Here is a 23,612-nt window from a genome sequence, read left to right as displayed (position 1 = left end):
ATTCCTTTTTTTTCTTATAATTGAAGACTTTGTTTCTATTAAGGTTTTTTACTTTTTTCTCATTACAAAATTATTCAGGGACAACTGCAGTTTTACGAGTTTAATCTGGAAAATGTTTGACTTCATTATAATATTACAGCTTTATTCTTTTAAAATTTGACTTTTTTTCATAGAACGACTTTATTTTTAATCTTGTTAAGTTTTTACATTGTCTTTATAAGATTATACTTTTATTCTCAAAGAATAGTGATCTTTTTTGTTCTTACAAATTTATAACTTCTCTCCTGCAAATGTATTAATACTCCTATGTACATCTCCACATCTGACTCCTTCACGCGGATATTTTTTGCAGTGTGCTTCACATCTAACAGTGGCAGATGAGAGCAGGGCTTCAGGGATGTGACCGACGGCTCCCTCCAGCCAATCAGAGCGGCGATACCGCCTGCCTCTCTGACGCCATTGGCTGTTCTCTGGAGAGTCGTTTTTTTTTTTTTTGGCTAATATTAATGACTTGCCGAGGAGACGGCGGCGCATCTATGTGGTCCGCTTGACACTTGATGAGAGAGAAGAGATGCGCCCTTAACACGTGAACGTGAAGGGCACCAGTCCTCATCCTTCTCGGACTCTTTTAGATTTGATTTTTCCCTCCTTCATCCAGAATACATTTCTTTTTTCTTGTCTTTCTGTCCACGGAGGAGAACTGATTTCTCATCAGCTGCGTGAAACGACCACACATTGTTGCCTGCTTTTTGCGCGCTGGGAGGCTTTCTCTTCTCACTTGATGGGAATATAGACGGAGGGGGTGGGGAACAAAAACATCTTTATCCGCAACCATGGTTACATCAGGTAAGTTTGAGTTTTATTTATCCTAAATGATCCATCTGGATTCGGATCCATGTCGCATTCCCTGCCTTTGCGCATCGTTTTTTCATCCTAAAATGTGCCAGCGGATGCTCCGTTTAATCGGCGCAAACCTCCCATCAGGCTGTTTGGTGGCGTTTGAAATGAGAGGCAAACATTGCAGACTAATTAGGCTGATGACCGGCCTCAACCCCCCCCCCCTCTATCCACCCCCTGCCCTCCCGTCAGAAGTGGAGAAGGCGCACTTTTGCAGAACTATGCGGGATGTGCAAATTCCGATTTTTTTTCCCGATTACGCACAAACTCCCCATAAAGAAAATGTATTTTTGCGATTTTTTTTTTACGTCCAGACCTCCACCCTCCTTCTCCACCTAAAAGTCCCTCTCTCATAAACCTTCCTGTTGCAACCAGAGGAGGCAAAAAAAGCATCCAACTACCATCATCCGCACGTCCACAGCTCCCCCCTTCCACGAAATTAACCAAACGCCATCATCCCTCCACCTGCTTCTACACCCACACATCCGGGGTGGTGGAAGTGATGCTAGGAAGGGAGGAGGGGTTCACTTATTCCTCAACTGCTGCTCCTTAAAAATGTCCAAAGTGTCTCATCATACCTTCAGAAAACAGGATCTTCAAGCTTTTTAGGCTGACTTTTTCTAAGCTTGTGGTTATTTTTTTATTTTAATTTTTTTTTTGGCCTTCCACTGTGACTCATCCAAAAAGCTTCTGGTTGAAACCAGCAACACCGAACCTCCTTTCTGTGCTGCACTCCAACTTCAAATGCTTCTCTACACACATGACATTTGAAGATAAATACGGCGCAAACCCCCCCCCCCGTACCCCGTTTTGGCGGTGGGTACAAGCGGGTGACTTCATTTATTCGACCACATTTGTTCAAAGCAAATCAATATGACACGTTCGAAAACAAATCATATGCTTTAAGTGAGTGGCTTTTGCGAATTGCCTATTGATCTGCTTGTGAAAGAACACCAGCATCGGTGGTGGTGGAAAGGTTTTTGCGCCTGCAGTGGCGAAGCAGAGGCTTTGAGAGCATGACAGGCAGCACGGTGTGGGTGTTCCATATTAATTCCCTTTTTCCCAGCAGGTTTTCCGTGGCGTGAGTGGATGTGTGGGTGCCCAACTGCACGGCTGCTTGGGAGTTAAGTTTTGGGTGGCCTTCTTCAACCGTCTCCTGTAGTGGCAACTGTTGCCAATGACTTGATCAAAGACGCTCGCAGAACTGCGACAGCGTCCTGTCCTCACATAGACGGGTTAAAATCAAATAAGCCGAGCCAGAGGACAAAAAAACAACTCGGAGAAGGGGATGGTGTGCTTGTTTTGGCTCTGGCGCATGGCGTCTGGCCCTAAAAACAGGAAAAGTTGCAGATGAAAAGACACATTTGATGACTACATCCTGTGACATTTTGGTGGGTTTTTTGGTCCGTATCAAAGGTCAGGATGGGAAGCAAAGCTCCCTTTTCTGTCCAGTGACATTTATTTAGCTTGGAACCAAATCGCAAAAGAAAAAAGAAAAAAAGCTTGTAGGAAAGAAAAATCAAACCTGTCAAGGTGTTTAGACAACAAACGAAAGCTCGGAGCCAAATCACGGATAAAGACATTCGTCCATATTGCAGTTTTCACCATGAGCAGAGGAGGAGGAGCGCTGCTGTGCTGTCCATCTGCTCTGCGTTTGCATTAATGCATGCAGGAGAGGCTGTCAGTGCTCTAATGAAATGGTCGGTGATGCTGTATCATTTGTCAGATATTGATGAAGCTGCAGAGACACGCATGTAATTACATTCGCGTGGAGCCCGAACGGGCGAAAGCGGCTTCCGTTGCGAGATCCTGCCGAATGAAAACAACAACAAAAAAAACTGAGGAAGTAGAGCGCGTCAAACCCCGTGAAATCCTAATAAAGAGGCCCGAGCTCGCGATAAATGCATTTCAGTGGCATATAATGATTGATTCTGTCTGCCGTAGGAACTTATTCCCCGCAGGCCCGTGGCCCCCTTGACCAGCCATATTTTATTCATATAAATATAGATAGCTGTGCATCTCCGAGGCAGCACGCACGCCACATTTGCACCTGCAGATTCAATTTGGCTCTGACTTTGAGGGATACGCCGCTGGCTCCATTCCCCCCCTGCCTGTCATCCCCTCCTCACACCTCCCTCTTTCATTCTAGCTAGCAGCTAGACATGAAACATTATGCAGATTTTTGTCAAGAATGAGTGCGATTATGTCGGGGGGGGGGTAGAAATGAGGGTAGGAATGTTCGCTACGCCTTTGACCTTATCAGCAGCAGCCTTAAGCTGGATACCTTGGTTTAATTTTAATGGATGCAGCACTATGCGAATTAGACAAGGGGACCGGCGCTGTGCTCCGGTCGAGCAGCCATTATGCCAATGAGGTTTCTGTTCCGTCTGTTTTGGTGACGGTGTGCCGCTCAGGTGTGTGGGGTGTACCTGCAGTACCAAAGGGGCTGCATGCGAGAGCTCCCCTCCCTCAGCCCAAGGGCACGTCCTGTCCAGAGAGGAGCCAAAAAGAACCAGAGAAGGAGATTCCTGTGGTTAATTCGGAGCATCGATTTTTACATTAATGGACGACGTGCCGCTGATTCATGGTCGTGCAGGCGGGCAGATGTGAGGCTTCCACCAGCTCCCACATGGACGCGCACGGACCGGACACACACGCGTGCATATGGCGGGGCTTCATTATGCATACATGCTCAGAAGGTTCCCTTTAATGGACTCTTCCTTACCTTGGAGGAAGCATAATAGTAAATCAATGAGGTGAAGGGCAGAGGGAGGGACAGTTAAGCCTTCCGGAGGCCTACACCCAATATGGAGCTTACCCGGAATGCATATCAAGCCTGATCTTAGTCCTACAGGATGTCAGGACACTTTTATTGTCACTTTTTTCTGATATTGAAAAATAGGGTGTATTTTCAGCCTTCCTGGTTGCTTCGCAGTAACCAGGAATAGCTTCAGCCACCACGTGTTATAAGGAAAATAGATGGATGGGTGTAATTTTAAAGCCAACCACGAAGGATTTAGTGACATCTGGCTACAAATCGTCACACTGAAAATATATTTCTGCACATTTTTTCATTCCAAAGCACTTAAGGCAATCCTACCCATTAAGGTTTTTATTCCGCCAGCTATCCTTGACCCGATAGATCCTGATTACCTGGATCAAGCATATTCAGAACCTAGAACAATCTGATGGAACTAATCAGCGGCAAATAAGGAAGAAGTGGGTGGAAAGCAAGAAAAGTTTTCGACTTTGAGCTGAAGGGTAGGGTAGGCTGTAAGCTAAATACTGTTTTGATCTTTCAGGGACAGATCTGTAACTGGACTCTCATTTTTTGTTTTTCTTTAACCCTTTGGCACCGGAGCTTTAGCTCTAGTGTTGACGTTATTTGTTCTACCGTAGTTTATTTGATTCATTCCAGCAGATTCTGGAGCGGAGAAAAGTAGCGCTCCGCAACACTTTACAGTCGTGAAGTGCTTACGCAATCAATGTAGATCAGCTAATTCTGACACTGAAAAAAACGGCTTTGTGCCATTATGTAAAACTTTACGAACACGTGTTGCATAACGGCACAAATCCAATATGAAAAGCTGCTTTTTTCCACATCTGAATCAGCTGATTTATCTCTTGTGCTATCTTCTGGGGTCCAGATGACCCCACCCTTGCATTGACGTGATATCTCTACCATGACAAAGGTGGATAAAGGTGAAAGGATTTCATGCAATCCATGGACACCAGTGAAGATCACAAATCATTGAAGAAAAAAGGTTCAGTACACTGTCTAGTGGGTCTAGATGACCCCACTCCCAGCGTTAATGTTGGGAGTGGGGTCATCTGGACCCCACAAAATAGTACAAGTGTCATGCTGTTTGCGTAAAAGGTTGCAGATTTACAATATATCAATGAGCGTGTGTTTTTCAGGTGTCGTCAGTGGAAAAGGGTTATAATGCAAGAAAAATGTTGGAGGCACACACCTTAATAAAGGTGTACATGTCATAGGAACAGTGTAGCAGAAATACATGCAATAAAAAAAGTGCAGGAGGTTATAACAAGTAGTGTTTAGGACAACTTTTGGTACTTTATGGCACCACAAATATAAACAAATATAATTTGAATGAATTGCTTTTGATGTATTATTCCTCTGATATTAAACGTTAGAATTGTTTTTCCTATATATGTAACCAAACAAGAATGGTGTCTTTGAATCTTTCAGTAGTTTCAGCTGATGTTTTGGATTTTGGGTTAAGGCCAAAATGTGTTTGGTGTCAAATATTGTTAAACCTATAACTCTGGAGACGGTGACGCCTAAATATCTTTTGACGTACCGTAAATCTTTGACCATTTACGCACTCGATGTAAATCAGCGGATTCTGACTCGGAGCAGAGCGGCTTTTCATATCATCTTTGCACCGATATGCAACACATTACTAACGTAAAGGGTTGAATTACGGTAAAAAGCAGCTTTTTTCCACAACAAAATCAGCGGATTTACAGTAATTGCATTGTTGAAGAGTTGGGGTAGTAAAGCTCCGGTGTAAAACTGCTAAACTATCAGATTTGGCCAGTTTGACAAAAGACTTCACATGGCTGTTGGTGGAATGATTTGCTTAACCCTGTGCTATCTTAGATGACATTGACGTGTTCTCCCTACCATGACAAAGGTGGATATAGGTGGAAAGATTTCATGTAATCCATGGACACCAGTGAAGATCAGAAATCATTGAAGAAAAAAGGTTCAGCGCACTGTCTATGGGGTCTAGATGACCCAAATCCCAATGTTAAATTGCCTAGGATAGCACAAGGGTTACACGGTGTGAAGCCAAAGGCAACTGACTGTACTTGGTCTGCGTCACAACCCAAATTCATGATACTCCTGCGTTTCATAAGTCTTGTCTTTGGGGTTTCCTGTGAAAACAAAACAATATAACCAAACTGCCATAACTTAAAACCTTCTATGTCTGTGTATGAAGCTAAGTTGATTCATGGCATCTGACCTTATTGTCTTTTCTGAAGAGAGGACATTAAGTCCAAAAGCCATGACTCAACTCAGTTACTTAGAAGTCGATGGAAAGCATCTATTTCTGAAGGGATCCAAATGACTACTTTTACTGTAGTAGCCTAAGGATATGTCCAAGTTTAATTTAACTTTCAGAATGATCTGTTTTTAAATCTGCAAGGTCAAAGTAGTAGTTTAAAGAAAAGTTAAGATTGGAGGAAATGAGTTGACGAATGGAAGAGATATGGTGCAATGGGCAAGATCCAGGGAAAACAAAATAGTAAATGGTGTGTACTTATATAGCGCTCTGCTACCTTCCTTCAAGGCCCAAAGCTCTTTAAGCTATCGACACACTGGGCATTTGACACACTTAAGAATGTGCTGAATGCAGGCTCTTGAATGCAAGTATAGCCTATGGTGTTAACACTGGACAAGCAGGGAGAGGCTTCTTTTTTTTCCTACAGTTTACCAGCACACGTCTACCATCAATAGCTAAATGATGCTTGCAAAATCTAGAAACTGTGCAAATCTTGCTCCAGGCTTTTCTCCCCTACCTCTTTTCTGATATATGAAAGACTTGGTGTTGTAAAATTACGGTCCGGCACAAATCACAAATATTTATTTTTCCTCCATGATCAATTTTCAAATGGTTGGCACTTGTGTGAATTAAAAGGGACCCATCCTTACCTCACTACCAAGTCCGAATCACTGTTTGGTCAAAGTTCGACCTGGTTTGACTTTCAATGCACGTTCAATGGCTGCGTGTTCTGACCGTAGTCAGAAAACGGTCGTAAAAACATGCATAGTGTGTGAATATGAGAGTTTTGAGTGCAGAACCCAGAAAACATGCATGTTCACACGTTTACATAGACTTTTCATTGGTAGTGGCTGCTTAAACGCACACTTTGACCATAGAGCCCCAAAACGGTCATCAAAACTTGCGTAGCTTATCACGAACATGAGAGTTGAATGTGGAAGCCTGAAGATATCCTTTTGCATTGACTTTTCATTTCTGATTGCATGCGCGTTGCCGAGGGCGATGTGAGTTAAACTTTACAGTCCAGTCGAGCAATACGCACATATATTCACACACTAATGCCGGTTCCTTATTCTGGCACTAACCTATAAGGGGTTAAGGCTACTTTCACAGCAATGGATGTCAACAACAGTGTTGTCAACAGTGGAGCTCTTTTTCCATCAATACATTTATTTTCACAAAGGACCCAGCACAATTACAATTTTCTCATTTTAAGAAGGCATTGGAGCCAGGATCGTTTGTACCCACTGTTGTGGAATGGAGGTGTGTATGTGCTGGGGCCACGCGTGTGTGTGTGTAAGAGACAGGAGAGAGGGCATGCAGCGAGATAGGGAATGAGGGGGGCAGTGGGGGCACGCATTCATGTTGTGTGTTTTGGAGGAGGAAGAACGGTAATAAAAGAAGGCTTCCCCCAGAATAAATGCTATTGACTCTTTATTAACCTGCTCTAGAGTATCTGAGAGTCCGAACGGGGAAGTGAAGCCCGAAGGAGGATCCGTCTTCGGCCCTGGAGAAGCCGGTCTCCCCCGCGCTTCTTCTGACCACAGTCGGAAAGGAAAAAAAGTCATCGCGGGAAGGGTTCAACACCACGCTCGGCCATTTCGCTGGAAATGTTTTCAAAAACCGCCCGGTTGCGATAAGAGCCCTCGAGTTTGGCCTGAATAGAGCCGTCACCTCAAATATGAATCAAATTGGTGACCTTGCTTCCCTTCCACTGACTGGTCTCAGCAGCATCGTCCGCCATGGTTGATGTTTATGTTCTCGTTCCCCTCCCGCCTACTTCAATGCAGAATGATGACGTTAGTGGCGAATCAATGACGTACAGGTCGGATTCATGTGTCCGTTCAGACGGAGGTCGTATTTGAAAAGATCGGATGCGTATCGGATTCAGGACCACATACCCAAGTGGCCTGGCTCGCATTTGAAAAGATCGGATCTGTGTCGTTCAGACTGTCATGAAAAGATCAGATACAGGTCGCATAGGGGCAAAAAAATCGGAATTGGGTCGTTTCAGCCTGCAGTGTGAACGTAGCCTATGAGTCTTGACCAAAGACACTTCAAAAGGAAACAGGAAACAAACTTGCAATATTTTAATCAGAGGTTGATATAACACTTATAGATGCAAGGAGGCTGTTAGCATGATAAATGAGAATATGGTTTCTGAGTCAAAGACTCACTTTTTCCATCCTTCCTTTCCCTTTAGGGTCATAGTGTTAACTGGAAACATAAAGAGAGAGGTTCAGCATTGGATTTAACAACAGAGACTAATGTGAAAAGCTAAACGAAGAGATCCAGAGTTCGAAATAGATATTGAAGGGTTTGTATTTTTACGAGACTTGAAGAAAACCCTGCAAGGCTTATTACCGGAGGATCAAAATTCCCAGTGAACCATCTCTACAATACGCCGGCTATTCTCCTGAAAGAGGAGGCAATTCAGCTTTGCCCTACTTTCCACTTATGTCTGACCTTTACGTCTCCCATCCAGTTTTACCACAGTGATTGTAATGTCTCAGCAGATGCAATTCTGCCTTGTTACCGCTTAAACCGTGCCGGCCTCATAATCAGCTCCCAGAAGGCCTGAGTGCTGCTCTGCAAAGACCTACTGTATATCTTGTAAGTTTGGCTACCCGAGCCCATTATTTAGGATCTCACGTGGTGCCCAATAGGGGGATTTTTTATTTTTTCTATTTTCACAGGTCAGCTCATTTTGATGTTGGACCATCAGTGATTACCCAAGCTTCCAAAAAAAAAGTAAATCCCTCCACACCGTTGGTTGGCTGAATGAAGCCTGTCCAGGCAAGGATGGAGGATCTAGAAACTAATTTCAGTAAACACAAAACAAACATTTCCGACAGGCCTAAGATATCCTGAGCCAAGCTTTCCGTACAAAGTTGCTAGGATGAAAACGGTATCAAGCTTGATGGTGTGCGCTTGTTAAACAAAAAGTGGCCATACCTCACTCGTCTCTAATCAAACTGCATCGATGCCATTACCGTCAGCAACAGCTCTGGTGTTAGTGTAATGGAGGTGTCCCGGTGGGAAAGTAGGGAGGTGTGTGTGTGTGTGTGTGGAATCTGCCAAGATGCAAAGGTAAAAGCTTTTCACCTTGACAGTGGGTGATCCTATTAAACGTAGCCCCGGCCCGACGAGTCTGCTGCCATTTTCATGATGAGAGCAGATGATCTTTGGGCGGCGCTGCATTCATCAAGATAAATTCCTAACATATTTTTTGAATCCCCATCAAAAAACAGACACATAGGAACGGCCAACAGGGTTAACCTCGACGTCCAGTATTTAAATGACGACAGATTCAATCCTATCAAAAATGTTTTTAATGAACCACAGCTGTGAATAACGGGGACTGAATGAGTATCCGTTTTTTGTGTGTCTACAGCTACCTGCTTTTTCATGCAACATTGCCATAACACATTTTGAAAATATCTGCTCGAGGACATCAAGAGCATCAATCTGAGAAGTGCATTTCCATCCACTCGTCCTTGATCCTTAATTTGCAGAAAATGTAGGAGCTGTAGGAAAGAAAAATACGTATTAAATCATATTTGAAGGTGAATAAATGTGATTCTGTTCCACCTATAAAGCGATAATAATTCTGTCAAATTGATCTTTTATCCCTCCGGTACAAACGTGCCTTCCTAGACAGCCGACACTGCTTTATTTAAAATTCACGGTTGACTTTATTTTCTTCCTCAGAGTAGTGGTGCTAGTTTTGAATAGATTAGGAATATTCAATTTTCGCTTTTTACTGATTTACAATATGCAGGGAGAATTAGCCAACACAATTATTTATTCTCTGATAATAAACACTTCATAAAAATAATTCAAAATGGTTAAAAAAACTAACTAAATGTTTAATCTTTGGCTGATTTAGTCCACAAAATATTAAATTCGGTTAAATTCTGAGGTGACTGTTGGGTTGACCCACTTCCCCCTAAAAATGTACATGTTTAGGCTCTAATAAAACAAATATGGTTCTTTAAAAAAAAAAAAAAACCTGCTCAAGCCCAACTCGGTGGCCTACAGGTAGAGCGTCCAACCTGAGACTGGAATTTTGTGGGTTCAAACCTATAGTCAAATCACAATAATGACTTGAAATAGGACCCAATGCCTCCCTACTTTACACTTTGGGCGTTAAGCCACCAAATGGTTTCCAAACACAGCTCACCAATCTAAGAGAGACAAATCCAGAGAACAAGCTTCATGTATCTAGTTGTGTGACAACTAATGGAACTTCAACTTTAAAGAGCAAAACAATAATCCATTCATTTTTTTTAAACCCACTTAATCTCATTCAGGGTCAGGGAGTGGCTAATGCCCATGCCAGCCACTGTTGGGTTAAGGCGGGGTACACATAGGACAGGTCGCCAGTCTATCGCAGGGCAAACACCAACCACTCCAGGCAATTCATTTAATAACCTTTGGTGTAAAATCAGACTTTTATAGGATTGAAATCAATGGAAAATTGCTTTTCCCTACCACCTACCCCCTAGTGTTCCTTTGGAGAACTGCAACATTTGGAACTTCCTCTTTAGGGAACTCCCATGCTATGAGCCAGGCTTTCGTTTTCCTGTTTGTCCCCACATGCGTACACAGGGTTTCATCCTGTTGCCCATTACATTTTTTTAAGATGGCTGTCAGTTGTTGGATGGAAAAGTTTCTACATGAAACTCTGACCAAGTGTCAGTGCTGCAGATGCGTTTTTAGTGAGATGTGTAAAAAACGGCAAACGCGGTGAGATTTAGAAGGTGCGGGTTAACCATGTAAACTGGTATATAAAATAACTGGTGATCTCAACATGGGCGACATGTTACAGTCTGTCACAGGCTCTGATACACTCATGGTCATCCTGAACAAATATATAAAATGCAGACAATTATAAGTCGAACTATTGTACCAGTATTAATGTAAAGAGTAGTTTATTTCACACTTTATTAACTGCGTTCACAGTAACTCTAGAACTTGTAAAGCACATTTACAGTATCTCTGTAACTCCCAACCTTGATGCAATATGAAAAAAAGAAAACAGTTTGATACTGCTAAAACAAATGTCATCATTACTACACAACCTTTTTTAGTAACTTAAAAACAAAACAAAAAAACGTACAACACCGCTACATGCTGCATTGGCGTATTCACTATAACGCCCAACCAAACATTGGAACATGCATGTTCTCCCCGTGCATGCGTGGGTTTTATCAAAATGTCCCTAGTTGTGAATATGGTTGTGTGATTGAGTGCCTTTGCCCACTAGTGGCTGGATTAGGCTCTAGCACCCTCGTGACCCCGTAAGGGTTGAAATGGATGGATGTTAGTATTCACAGCTTTCATTACTTTGCGTTTCCTTTAGCAGCTTCTTTTTTGTTGGACGTCAACAGCGTTTGTTATGTCACTGTGGTCTTTGAGAGGCTAACATTTCTGATCCAAAATCAATTTTGGGAGACCCGGTTTCTTAATCCCTTGTTTGGGGGCTAGCCGTGACGAACCAAAGGTTCAACAGATGTCAAAACAAACATGTCTAGCGTGGAGAAAAGGACTAGAAACTAGAACTACACAAATCCTCAGTAGCTTTGTTTGAAATGTCTACAGAGTAAGTACATAAGAGTCTTCAATATCGATGACAGTAAGACATCTCCTTACCTATATCGGTGTAGATTCTCAGTCATCCAGATCATGATAAAATGAAAAGTACTGAAAAATCAACTGGACATTCAAACCAGAAATTTTGTCCAGTTGATTTTTTGTAGAAATTTTAACTCCTAATCAATGTTGCTCATCTTTTGACATATATGAGGAAAACTCGCGATATGCGATATTGGTGATTAATATTGCGATAACGATATCATTTGCGGTATATAAACAAATATCAAACCAACCAAAAACATCATTTCCATTTCAATGCAACAGTATAAAAATTATACTCCAAATGACCCATGTCGACATAGGAGTCAAACATCAAACATAAAAGGGGTCATTTGATTGATCAAGAGTGTAAACGGGTCCTTCCGATTGGTTAAATGCATAAAGGGATTTATTTCATTTATTCAATATTTCAAGCTGCCATGAGTTTGTTTTAGCACATTTAACCCTTGTGCTATCTTAGATGACCCCCCCCCCCCCCCCCCCCTTACTTTGACGTGTTCTCCCTACTATGACAAAGGTGGATAAATGTGGAAATATTTCATGTAATCCATGGACACCAGTTAAGATCACAAATCATTGAAGAAAAAGGTTCAGTGCACTGTATAGTGGGTCTAGATGACCCCACTCGCAATGTTAAAGTGCCTAGGATAGCACAAGGGTCAAGGTAACCATTTATTGCGGTTTTCACCATCTTTTGCGGTATCAGCTTGATGTCGCGATAACGATACATTTGCGGTATATTGTGCAGGCCTATTAGGCAGTAGCATTAAGGGTCCTGCCCTAGGACCCACACTGGATGAAACTCACTCCACCCCCTGGGAATTGAACTCTGACTTTCAATGTGCCATCCTTAAACACAACCAACTGAGCCATCCAGCCACTAAGACGTCTCCTTATCTACTGAAAACAAATAGATGAATCCTGTAGCTGTGACATCAGGAAAGGGGGCAGGGCATCCAGACGTCGCCGCCAACCTGCGACGAACCAAAACATAAAACACAAAAACCAAAGACAATGGGCAAACCATGATACCTGTCTTTGTCTGAGAGATGAAGATTCTGGTGAGTAGACCTTGGCTAAACCAGGATCCTTAAAAAAGCAATCCTCAACTTGTCTATGTGAAAAAAAAGAGACACAAGAAGGCTTTACTTGCAACTCAACACAGGACTTTCACAAATCTTTTATGCCTCCCCTACGTGTCATATTTAAGCACATTTATTTTATTTTTCGATCTGGTTCGTGATAGTTTCCTTCTGAGCACTTAAATAGAAAAAGGGGCTGAAACCCTGCACCATACAAAGGCTGAGGCTTGATCATGTTTGTTGCCCGTGTCAATCGGTAACTGACTGCGATCGGCTGTTTCTAATAACTTCAAAGATGGGAGTTCAAAGCTCCTCTTAGCTTGATGTGAAGTTTTTAATGGTGGCAATTGAATCCGGTGGTTGTAAACAAACGTTGCTGTAGTTCACATCACTGAAGTTGCTTTGTAGTAAGGTGCAGGATTTTCGTCTGAATGTAATGTTCACATCAAGAACTAACATCTGCCAAAGTTAACAAAAACAAACTTAAAAAAAAACAAAAAACAGCAGTAATCTACTGTAATGGAGCTGCTGCTTTGATGCTCCAACAACCGCCTGGCTCTACCTTTTCCTCCGAGCCATGACTAAACACCTCAGCCTGACCTATAAAAGGCTCCAACAGCAAATGTCACAGCTTGGGTTTAATGTGCGAGTGCAGGTGCAGATCGGGTCACAGGAAATCCTATCTTAAGCCCCCTGCCAGGTATTTGCAGGTACCGTCTGGACTTACCTACACTTATAAACATCCATCTTTGAAATAATTTTGCCTAAAACACACAAACCAAAATTTGCTCTTGGATGACCGTTCATTGCTTTTATTTAATGCCGGAAACCAAAAAAAACTTTTTGTTTTTGACTGGATTCCAAATCGTTTATCTTCATGGCCGCATTTCCTCTAACAGCAGCGGTCTTGGGGGTATTTGTTGCATCTATACTGACACTTAGACAACTTCCTTCCCTGCAAGTCACTGTGTCCTCCAGATATCCCCCCTCCCCTCCTTTTTCTGCCTTTACTAATGGGTTTGTGTGGACTCCATAGGCACAACAGTCACGCTGCAGAGCCTCCTGAATATAGACTAGCTCTTCCCCGAGCCCTGCATAATGCAGTTGTGCAACACCAAACGGAGTGTGCAACCTCATGCAGATGAGTTGGAAAGCTTACCTAACTTGAGTTGGGCTTAAAACAACAACTGATGTTGACATCTGTTTACAAAATTCTTTGATCAATTACCTTAATGCCATTTATTGCATCTCTGTGAATAAACAACTGCGCTATCGGTCTTTATTCCATGCATTGTTGTTTTAATGGATTAAAATGCCTTATTCTGTTATAGTGCTATATATTGGGTATAAGTCTCCTTCATAGCGAACCACAACTGGTTATAAACCCTGGAGAACCCACAGAGACATATTTGGTGCTTTTTTTTTTCTTCTCACAAAAAACATAGCAGCAATTAATTGTTGCTAGCAAAAATGAGCAAATATTTTTTTTTTTAAATAACTTTAACCCTATATAACCATTCATTCTATATGAGACATTCTATAGAGACCCCTATCTCGTTAGCATGAGCCAAAGTTTGTTTAAAAATCCATTGTACATAACTTGTTTTCTTCCCTGTAGCTCATTATCCTTCCAATAGGGGTGGTAGAAGGACTTTTCCCGCTCATTTCAAAATGGCTGCATCTGTGAAATTTAAAAAACTCTTTTGGCAGGAAAAGCTTAGCTAAGTTTTAACGCTTTATGGTGAGAATAAGTCATCTTTTCCTTTAATTCTTTAAATGATTACTTTCTGTATTGAAAGAATGCAAAATTTGTTCATAAATAATGCTTTATAATACAGTTACATCATGTTAAAAAGGTGTGGCTCACATTTGAGACAGTGGGTAAATAAGGGGATTTTTTTCTGACAGTCTCAAACTGACCTTGTTCTGAGCAAAAACGCACCAAATAACCTAATGTATCATAGCTGAATCTTCAGATCTGTAAAAAAATCAAAGCACAATTTTATTTGGTGGATTTCGACAAAAAGGTTTAGAATAAATCGTTATTCGAAAAAAAAAAAAATATATATATATATATATATATATATATATATATATATATATATATATATATATATATATATATATATATATATATATATATTAAAACAAATTCTTAAATGTCTTGGTTTTTTACAGGGTCAAAGGCTCTAAAGAAAAATGTCCCTGGGTTCTTTGAGGTTAATTAGATATTTGCTTAAAATAATCAAGAGTTAATCACTTCAGGTTAGATGTAGACTAAAGTGTTTGAAGATTTGGTAAATCAAACCGATTTAGGAAAATTAGGCATTTAAATGGATTAGTTTACTACCCAAGTGGAAAATGAAATAAAAAAACAAGGTTTTTTTCATTTACATTAATATATTTGATGCAATCATCTGTCATGTGTTTGAGTGTAATATTTGAACCATCTCCCCAAGCTTCATGTCTAACTGCGCTCAGGACTCCTAATGCTGGGTGTGTCTATACTTATGTCGTTTTTTTTTGTTTTGGTTGTGCCCCAACTGACTTAGAAATTACAATTCCTTCCATTGTTAAGGTGGACACTACCATTCAGCTTTTTGTTCTACAAAGATTTGATATCAGCACAAAATATCCTGAATTGATTTTCAATCAAGCTTTTTTTTGTCCTACATTTTATTAAATACATGTCACCTTGGCTGGTTTAAATACTTAGTTCCTTGAAAAACAATATAGCCGAACAATAGTAGTTTTAGAATTGAATTTTTTTGCCATTTTGTTGTTTTTGACTTAATTCAAACTGAACGGTCAACAAAAAATTAAATTATGAAGTTGTTAATGTAAATCAACATTTTTAAGAAAGATGTGAAAATTAAAAAAGCATGTTAGATTTGTTATTTTAAATACTTACTCAAATAATCTTTTGATATATTAAGAGTTCCCAGTGGTCTTTTAATTATGATTGTGCTGTTTGTAGCAAAAAAAAAAAAAAAAAAAAAAAAACTGTCATTTTGTAGGACATAGTTTCTGCAGAGCGACATTGGTTCATTAGAAGTTCACCTCTGGGCAAAGAGCAACCCCACCCACACTTCTCCTCCCCTTTGCCCCTTTGTTGAGATTCTGGAGCAGTGAGCTTGCCCCCCACGTATTTTCTACATCACATCTTTGTCAAACTGAAGGGTTTTGTCTGCTACTGATTTACAATGATTTGATTAAAGAAATACTTCTAAATGCAATTTTACACTTAACATTCTGAATTTATGTCCAACACCATCAAATAAAAAGTCACGTGTTAAAAACACAGTTTTCAGCTGATTAAAGTGTTTCAACAATGTAATCCTTTCATTTGCCAACTGTGAGGAAGAAATCACGCGATCATTCTTCTTGTACCCTGTTCTGTCACAGGACCTTAAAATGAAGTCATTAACATCTTTTTCATGTCATGCAAGCTACTGGGTGAAGCAAACGCAGTTCTATTCAGAAGACGAACATAGGCCTGAAACTTTTGTAGTGAACTATTCTCCTTACTTTTTCCTTTGCTCTAACTTAAGCTGCTGGAGTTTAAACAATGTAGTTGGAAAGGACACAAAGCAATTGAAAAACACTTTTTTTAAAACCTTTAAAATTAATGTTTTTATATAGTTGTAATCAACACAAACAATATATATGTTTTAATCATGTTTTTAACATGCGTTTTTTTGGTAATAAATGTTTCTATGTGCTTCCAAAGTGGAAAAAGACACATGAAAAAAAGTAAATAAATCTAACCTAAAATGCACAATTAGTTTAAAATAAGTCAAATAAAACATAATTTTGGAAAGAAATAAAAAAGAAAAACTAGAAATTTTGACTCTTTCCAGATATAGTGTTATATATATTTAAATAAACACATTAAATAGACAGTGCAATATACAGTATACGAGGAAAATACAGTTTGAGATTGCATTGAATTTGGACCATTTTAACCGTTTGAAACCAATATCACCAGCAAAACCCAAATAACATTTTAAATGTTTACAGGATCAATGTACAGTATTTCTCAGACAAAAAGGGTTAATAGAGATCTCAAATAAAAGAGATTTTACAAAAAGTTCTTTTTTTTTTTATTATCTACCACTATTTGTGTGAGCACTGAGGATGTGTCAGCATGTGTCAGATTGCTGATTGATGTATTTTATCCACTTTAAAATCACTGACTCCTAGGGCAAATCAAATAAACTGTATTTTCTCCTTCTGTCCTTTAATTTAAAAATGCTGGTTCTTTAAAAAAAAAGCCATCATGCGTTAAATCCACGCATACCAAAATGAATCCAAAATGTCCCCACAGGCATAATTACAGTAGAATTGTCTGTAAAACAAATAACAGTACACCCTGTGACAGCCACCCGCCGTGAATACACAATGTAGCCGAGCAATAACAATTAACCTGACCTCATTACGCCGCTGGTAATTGTGATTACAAAAAAAGAAAAACTGATGCAAGCACAGGTGAGACCCTGAGCTCTCCAGGTTGAATTACAGAGTCGGCGCTGCGCTGCCAGGGTGCGGATTGACGGCGTAACCCTCACCGAGCCGCCGGCGCTGAGGGACAGAGGCTAAACCCTGTTTATCAGAATGCTCTGGGTGCAGCGGCTTATTGAAGTGCCAGGTGCTTTTGAAAAATAATACACCCCCAGACACAGCCACCGCCTCCTCTCTGATCTCGCTGTTTACGCTGGGTTGCACATTTGCCTTACCCATCCGAACCGACCCGTGCTGAGCAGCGAAAGCAGGCCTGGCCTCTGCCAGCAGGAGGAACCGCAGCCTCTTGAACTCAGCTTTTCCTTTTTATTTATTTCATTTCCTCCCCACGCCTCCCCCCCTATGGCCACTGAGGTGGAAACGGCGCGGGCGATGAAATGAAATCATTTCTCCCCTTTTCTTGTTCTCACTTCGCGCGGCCGCCGTCACACTCCTTCCCCCCGATTCTTTCCATTTCACCCCCTCCTCCCTCTTCCTCCTCGATTCTTTTGACTGTTCCCCATTGTGGTCCGCCTGATGTTTTAGGTCCAAAATATCACAAGCACCATCAAACCCATCTGCTCAGCAAGAGGCAGCCACATACGACGAATTACATGGTACACTTCAGCTGTGGAGTGGAAGAGGCACTGCATTAAAAAAAAATAAAGGAAAATCTCCATCTCACAAACCAAAGGAGACCGTTGTCTCTTTATATAAAGAAGATTACACTCAAAGTTGCAGTTGAGTATCTCTTTACTCAAATCACAATGAATCAGGAGCAGACGAAAAAATGATCGTATTTGTGGCGTCATAATTACATCATAAGCCTCCTGTCCCGCTCTATTCTCATGTACTCACTTGTGTACAACTAGATCAATGGACGTCTTCCATCTCCTCATCTGAGCTGGCATCTGACTTTAAACTGTACGGTTGGATAGCGCCAATATTGCTCTCCATTTTTGTTGCACCGGTAATATTAGGATGGGGGTGTGAGGGGCTGTAACGTAGCAGGAGAGTGTGTAATCAGATGCATGATGGGATGTGGGGGCTTACTCTGCACCAACAGATTTTGACAAAAAGCTGACTAATGAAAAGACCACTAAAAAACGCTTTTACAATAGATCAAAAGATGATGGAAGTGACATGGAAAACATGTTACATGTTATGGACTTACTGCTAGTTAAACAAAAGAAGCTGATTCCATCACCTTTTTGTTTTGGGCTTTGTACTCTTGATAGTTCTTCACTTTCATCCAGGACTCTAAAAATTAGTCCCAATTACAATAGATTAGTATTGTGATATAGATATCTATTGATAGATATCAATAGATATCTATTGTAAACTAGATATGCACATTTAAAGCAGTTTGAGAGTGTCTCTTTGCATCAAACAGTATAAAGCTGCAGTTTTGGACTGGACCGCCTCACTCTTAGAGATGCAGTTCTTTTATCAATAATGAAATTGTCACTTTCGACTCAATGAAGCTAAAGCAAAAGCTATTCATCCCATAAAACACAGCTTGAACACTTATTCAGATGTAAAATTTTGCTTCACAAATCTGTATTTTCCACAAGAAAAACACGTTTCTTTTATGTCCGCCGGTGATCACCACGGTCATCAGTGAACTGATTTGTTGCTTAACACTGATATACAAACCACATTTGTGTCAAACTGTTTGCATTTTCTTCTTGAACTAGTACCTCACGTTGAGTCCAGTTGGACATATCTTGACTTGTTGCTATAGTTACTCACATCTTTCAACGTCTTCAAAGCTTCACTCAAAGACTAGTGCATAAGCTCTGGGACGTCTGCCATTTAAAAACCTTAATAAACCTTTCTTTTGCCAGTAGTCAGACTCACCCCTGCTAACATCCAGATTTAATGCCATATAATAAGGGCAAATGTGGTCCAACCTCAATATGAAGCCTAAAAGGTCAAGCAGATATAAACCTGTTATTTAATGTTTTGTGGAGCATGTTTAAATGTCAACAAGCGCCAATGTGCCTACTATAAATATCAGTAAACCCATTTCTTTGTTGTATCCTGATATTATCTGATCACGTCTACTGTTATTTAATACTCACAACGCTTCTCTTTTCTATCACAGGAAGGAATGGACGGTGCTGTGGACTTTGGAAGCTTGTGAAGACAATCTATGAGGACATTCATCTTTAAGCAAGCCTTCATGGATAATAACACAAGTGCTCAGTACATAGGATTTTAGTCATTGCACCAGGTTCCCCCTTATTTTTTCTCCATTTCTCTCCTGTGTGCTACTTTGTGTTTGCCCAGGAGCAACATTGAGTGATTGGTCTTTACGGTCAAGGATCCCTACAAAGAATCATCAAAAAAAGACTCCAGGCAACCTTGTGGTGGTGCATGTGTTGGTAGATGAGGTGGTGAGTCAGTCACCTTTGCGGCAACAGCAGATGATTCATCATCTGTGAAGCAGATAAATCAGACTTCATCTAAGTACGATTTCCTATTGGAGACAATCAATCCAATATGAAGGACGTGTCATTTGTGGATTGTCTCTTAATCGGCTTGGCCATGGCCTCCTTTGTGGTAGCTACAGAGGTAAGGCCTTACTGCCCAAAACTCTGCGTCTGCGAAATCAGACCCTGGTTTTCTCCAAGCTCAGTGTACATGGAGGTGCAAACAGTTGACTGTAATGATTTGGGACTGTTTAGCTTTCCGGAAAGATTTCCACTGGGAACACAAGTACTATTGCTGCAAACTAACAACATTGCCAAGATTGACAATCCTTTGGATTACTTGGCCAACATTACAGAGATTGATTTGTCCCAAAATAACTTATCTTCCATCAGTGACATCCATCTGGGCAATCTTTCGCAGCTGATATCACTTCATATGGAGGAGAATTGGTTACAAAGGCTACCGGAGCAGTGCCTATCCAATGTGGCAAACCTTCAGGAGCTCTATATGAATCACAATCTCATCTCATACATTTCCCCGATGGCTTTTCAGGGCATGAGCAACCTTGTGCGACTCCACCTCAATTCTAACAAGTTGACAGTCATTCAGAGGGAATGGTTTGAACCAATGCCAAATCTGGAGATCCTAATGATCGGTGAAAATCCAGTTCTTTCTATTGACGATATGAACTTCAAACCTCTGAGCAACCTGCGCAGTCTTGTTCTAACCAGAATGAACCTTTCTCACCTTCCTGAAAAGGCTCTGACAGGCCTTGACAAGTTGGAGAGCATTTCCTTCTATGATAACATTTTTCCTGAGGTGCCTCATTCTGCCCTGAAAAATGTAAAAAATCTAAAGTTTTTGGATCTGAATAAAAACCCCATCGCACGGATACAGAGGGGAGACTTTGTGGATATGCTTCATTTGAAAGAACTGGGGATAAATAGCATGCCAGAGCTGGTTTCCATTGACAGCTTTTCCCTCCATAACCTCCCTGAGCTGACCAAAATTGAAGCCACCAATAATCCCAAACTTTCTTACATCCATCCTAATGCGTTCTACAAGTTACCACGACTGGAAACCCTCATGTTAAATGGCAATGCTCTGAGTGCCCTCCACAGGATTACTGTTGAGTCTCTCCCCAATCTCAGAGAGGTCAGTATGCACAGCAACCCCATTCGCTGTGACTGTGTGGTTCGCTGGATGAATATGAACAAAACCAACATCCGTTTCATGGAGCCGGATTCACTGTATTGTGTGGAGCCCCCAGAGTATGAGGGCCAGCATGTTCGACAGGTGCACTTCAGGGAGATGATGGAGATTTGCCTGCCACTTATTTCACCAGAAAGTATGCCGGGACACATAAAAGTGGAGAATGGCAGCTCAGTGTCTCTCCATTGCCGGGCCTTTGCAGAACCAGAGCCAGACATCTACTGGATAACCCCGTTTGGTACCAAATTCCTGCCAAACACTGTTTCAGACAAGTTCTACATGCACCCGGAAGGAACATTTGACATCTACGACATAACCGAAAACGAGGCTGGTGTTTACACCTGTGTAGCACATAATTTGGTTGGAGCAGATATGAAATCTGTTTCTGTAGATGTGAATGGATATTTTCCCCAGGCCACAGGTGGACCTTTTAAGGTTGAGGTCAAATCAGTGGGGACACACTTCATTCTAATAACATGGAAGGCCAGCCCAGGTACACTGGCCCCAAACATCAAATGGTACACGGTATCCGACGCTCACCATCCCGTCCAAGTGTTTACTGCCCGGGTTCCTTCAGACATCCAGACGTTCAACCTCAGCCACCTCAGCCCCGCCACCCAGTATAAAGTATGTGTGGACATCCGCAGCTTTCACTACAACCATGACAACAAATGTGTCAATGTCACCACCAAGGGATTAGCGCTAGCAGCCAAGGACAAAGAAAAATGGCATCCAAAAGCAATCACTGTTATTGGAGTACTCTTGGCGGCAATCGTAGTTTGCTGCCTGTATATTTATGCATCTCTGCGGAACCATCACCTCTACCGGGACGTAAGGAAAGGCGACTCCAAAGCTTTGTTGACGCCTGTTGAAACTACCAGTGTGCACTCTTCTTTCTTTAAAAAGCTGTGGGTTTCGGGTAAGGGACTGCCAAGTGGTGTGGAAGTTAAAGCCACAGTTATTCATGTATCTGACAATGCATTTTAAGAAGCCACGTTGTGCTGAACACTTCACGCCAACCACAGTCAATGGACAATGTTTATGAGCAGGGGTGAACAATGTACTGTTTTCAAAAGGCATACCCAGTGCTGATCCCCGGTTTGGATGCACCAATTGAAACTATGGCCAGACTGGGTTGGAACACTTGCATCGCAGCACAGGTGGTGGCTCTAGAAGCATTACATCAAGCCAACACTGAGAGGATCTATTTATTGCAAATAGATATACTTCAGCACCATTTATCCAGAGACACAGACAAAGAAGGTGAAGATGACGAGAAGGTGAAGATGACGATGATGGTCAACTCTCCTGTAATTGACTGTTAAATGTGTTCAGAGTTGTGGAACTGTCCGTGTGGTCCCAAGCAATACCGTCTGTGCTTTGTCAAAACATCCATAGACGAGTTAGAGAACCAGTAATAACACCTGTCTATTATGGGAAGGGAGATTTCGTAGAGTAGACAAATAACAGTTATAATGGTGTAAGCCTTTTGATGAACTATACCCCCCTTTTTCTATTTAAAAATGAATTCTTGATTTTTCTTGGAAATCTTGTTATATATTCTATTATGTTGGTGTAATGACAAATCCTCTGTATGTGAACAATTTAATGGGTTTTAAATTACAGAAAGGAGCAGACTACTTTTGATTACAGCATCACATTAAGCTTAATGAAATTCAGCTACAAAATGGGTATCTGGAGTGCAGATTTGCAAACGGGCTGTTTATGTTTTGTCGCATTGGCGACCGGAAAGAAATGGAGAACTTTTTGACACAAAACTCAATATAAGACGTTGATTATACCCAAGGTGAGTGATGTGTTATCTGTTCAAGAAGTGGTCTCTTATACCCTGGTAAGTGCCTACACCAAGAAACTAAAGAAAACAAGGAATAGAAGCAAACTTATCAGAAAAAGCAAAACTTGCTCATGTCTCGTTGGCGAATCACATGCTATACTTAAGTACGTTTAGTGGAAATACTTTCTCAGTATTTTTAGCATACATATTTTAAGAAGACATTTTGTTATTGCTTTGGGTGTAAAGTTTAAAAGCCATTTTTATAATAGCTGTATTATATGTGATCAATGGGCACAACAGGCTAATTAAGAAAAGCGCTGCGAAAAAAAACAAATAAATGTCATTGTTTGTTTTACAAGTGATTGTCTACTTTTTCCTCTCATTTTTTCTTTGTTCTTTTACCATATTATCAACTATTTGTATTCATTCACAGTGGTACTTGAGGTGGGCAATATGATCCAAAATTCTGTTTTGAATCAGTACTTATTTTTACCTTATTTTGAAATATTAATGAAAAAAATATATACTTTTACATTAGTTTGCAGAAATTCAGCTTTTTTTGGGTTGCATTTATTTTTTATTTCTGCTGGTTTCTCTCCTCTCACAGATAAAACGTTGTCAACAGTAATTAAATTCGACATTAAAAGTTGCCCAAAAGTGAAAAATTATTTAAATCTCCCTAAAGGAATTTAACTCTGCCTAAACTTTTTTTTTTTTATTGGATAAGTGGCATTTATTTTCCTAGAAAAGTTAGCAGTATTGTGTAATTATCAATGCACAGGAGGTGCTCCTCCTCAGCATTTTTCATGCCATATTTGGTTAAAGCCCACATGTTTAGTTCTTACAGACACTGGGACTTAACAAACTTAAGCTGGTATTACCAATTTGGACCAGATATCCTTTAAAACATGTTTTAAATCATTGAAGTTGTGTGTTGGCTAGAATAGATATAATAGTGTAGCTGCTAGCTTTCTGGGGCACTTATGGCAGAGGTAAGAATGT

The 23,612-nt window shown here is 40.8% G+C and overlaps 1 protein-coding gene across 1 annotated transcript; it reads left to right on the top strand.

Annotated features, from left to right (window-relative positions):
* The first annotated feature begins 507 nt into the window (after positions 1–507).
* On the top strand, positions 508–22,970 carry lrrn3 (leucine rich repeat neuronal 3). The gene is made up of 2 exons (XM_011490918.2): positions 508–846; positions 19,275–22,970. The coding sequence occupies exon 2, from the start codon at positions 19,673–19,675 to the stop codon at positions 21,800–21,802; it is 2,130 nt and encodes a 709-aa protein (XP_011489220.1). The 5' UTR covers positions 508–846; positions 19,275–19,672; the 3' UTR covers positions 21,803–22,970.
* Positions 22,971–23,612: the final 642 nt, after the last annotated feature.

The sequence above is a fragment of the Oryzias latipes genome, chromosome 23 (genome assembly GCF_002234675.1).
Source record: "Oryzias latipes chromosome 23, ASM223467v1".
NCBI lineage: Eukaryota > Metazoa > Chordata > Actinopteri > Beloniformes > Adrianichthyidae > Oryzias > Oryzias latipes.
The sequence above is the reverse complement of the archived record's forward strand: the minus strand, read 5'-3'. Positions and strand labels throughout refer to the sequence as shown.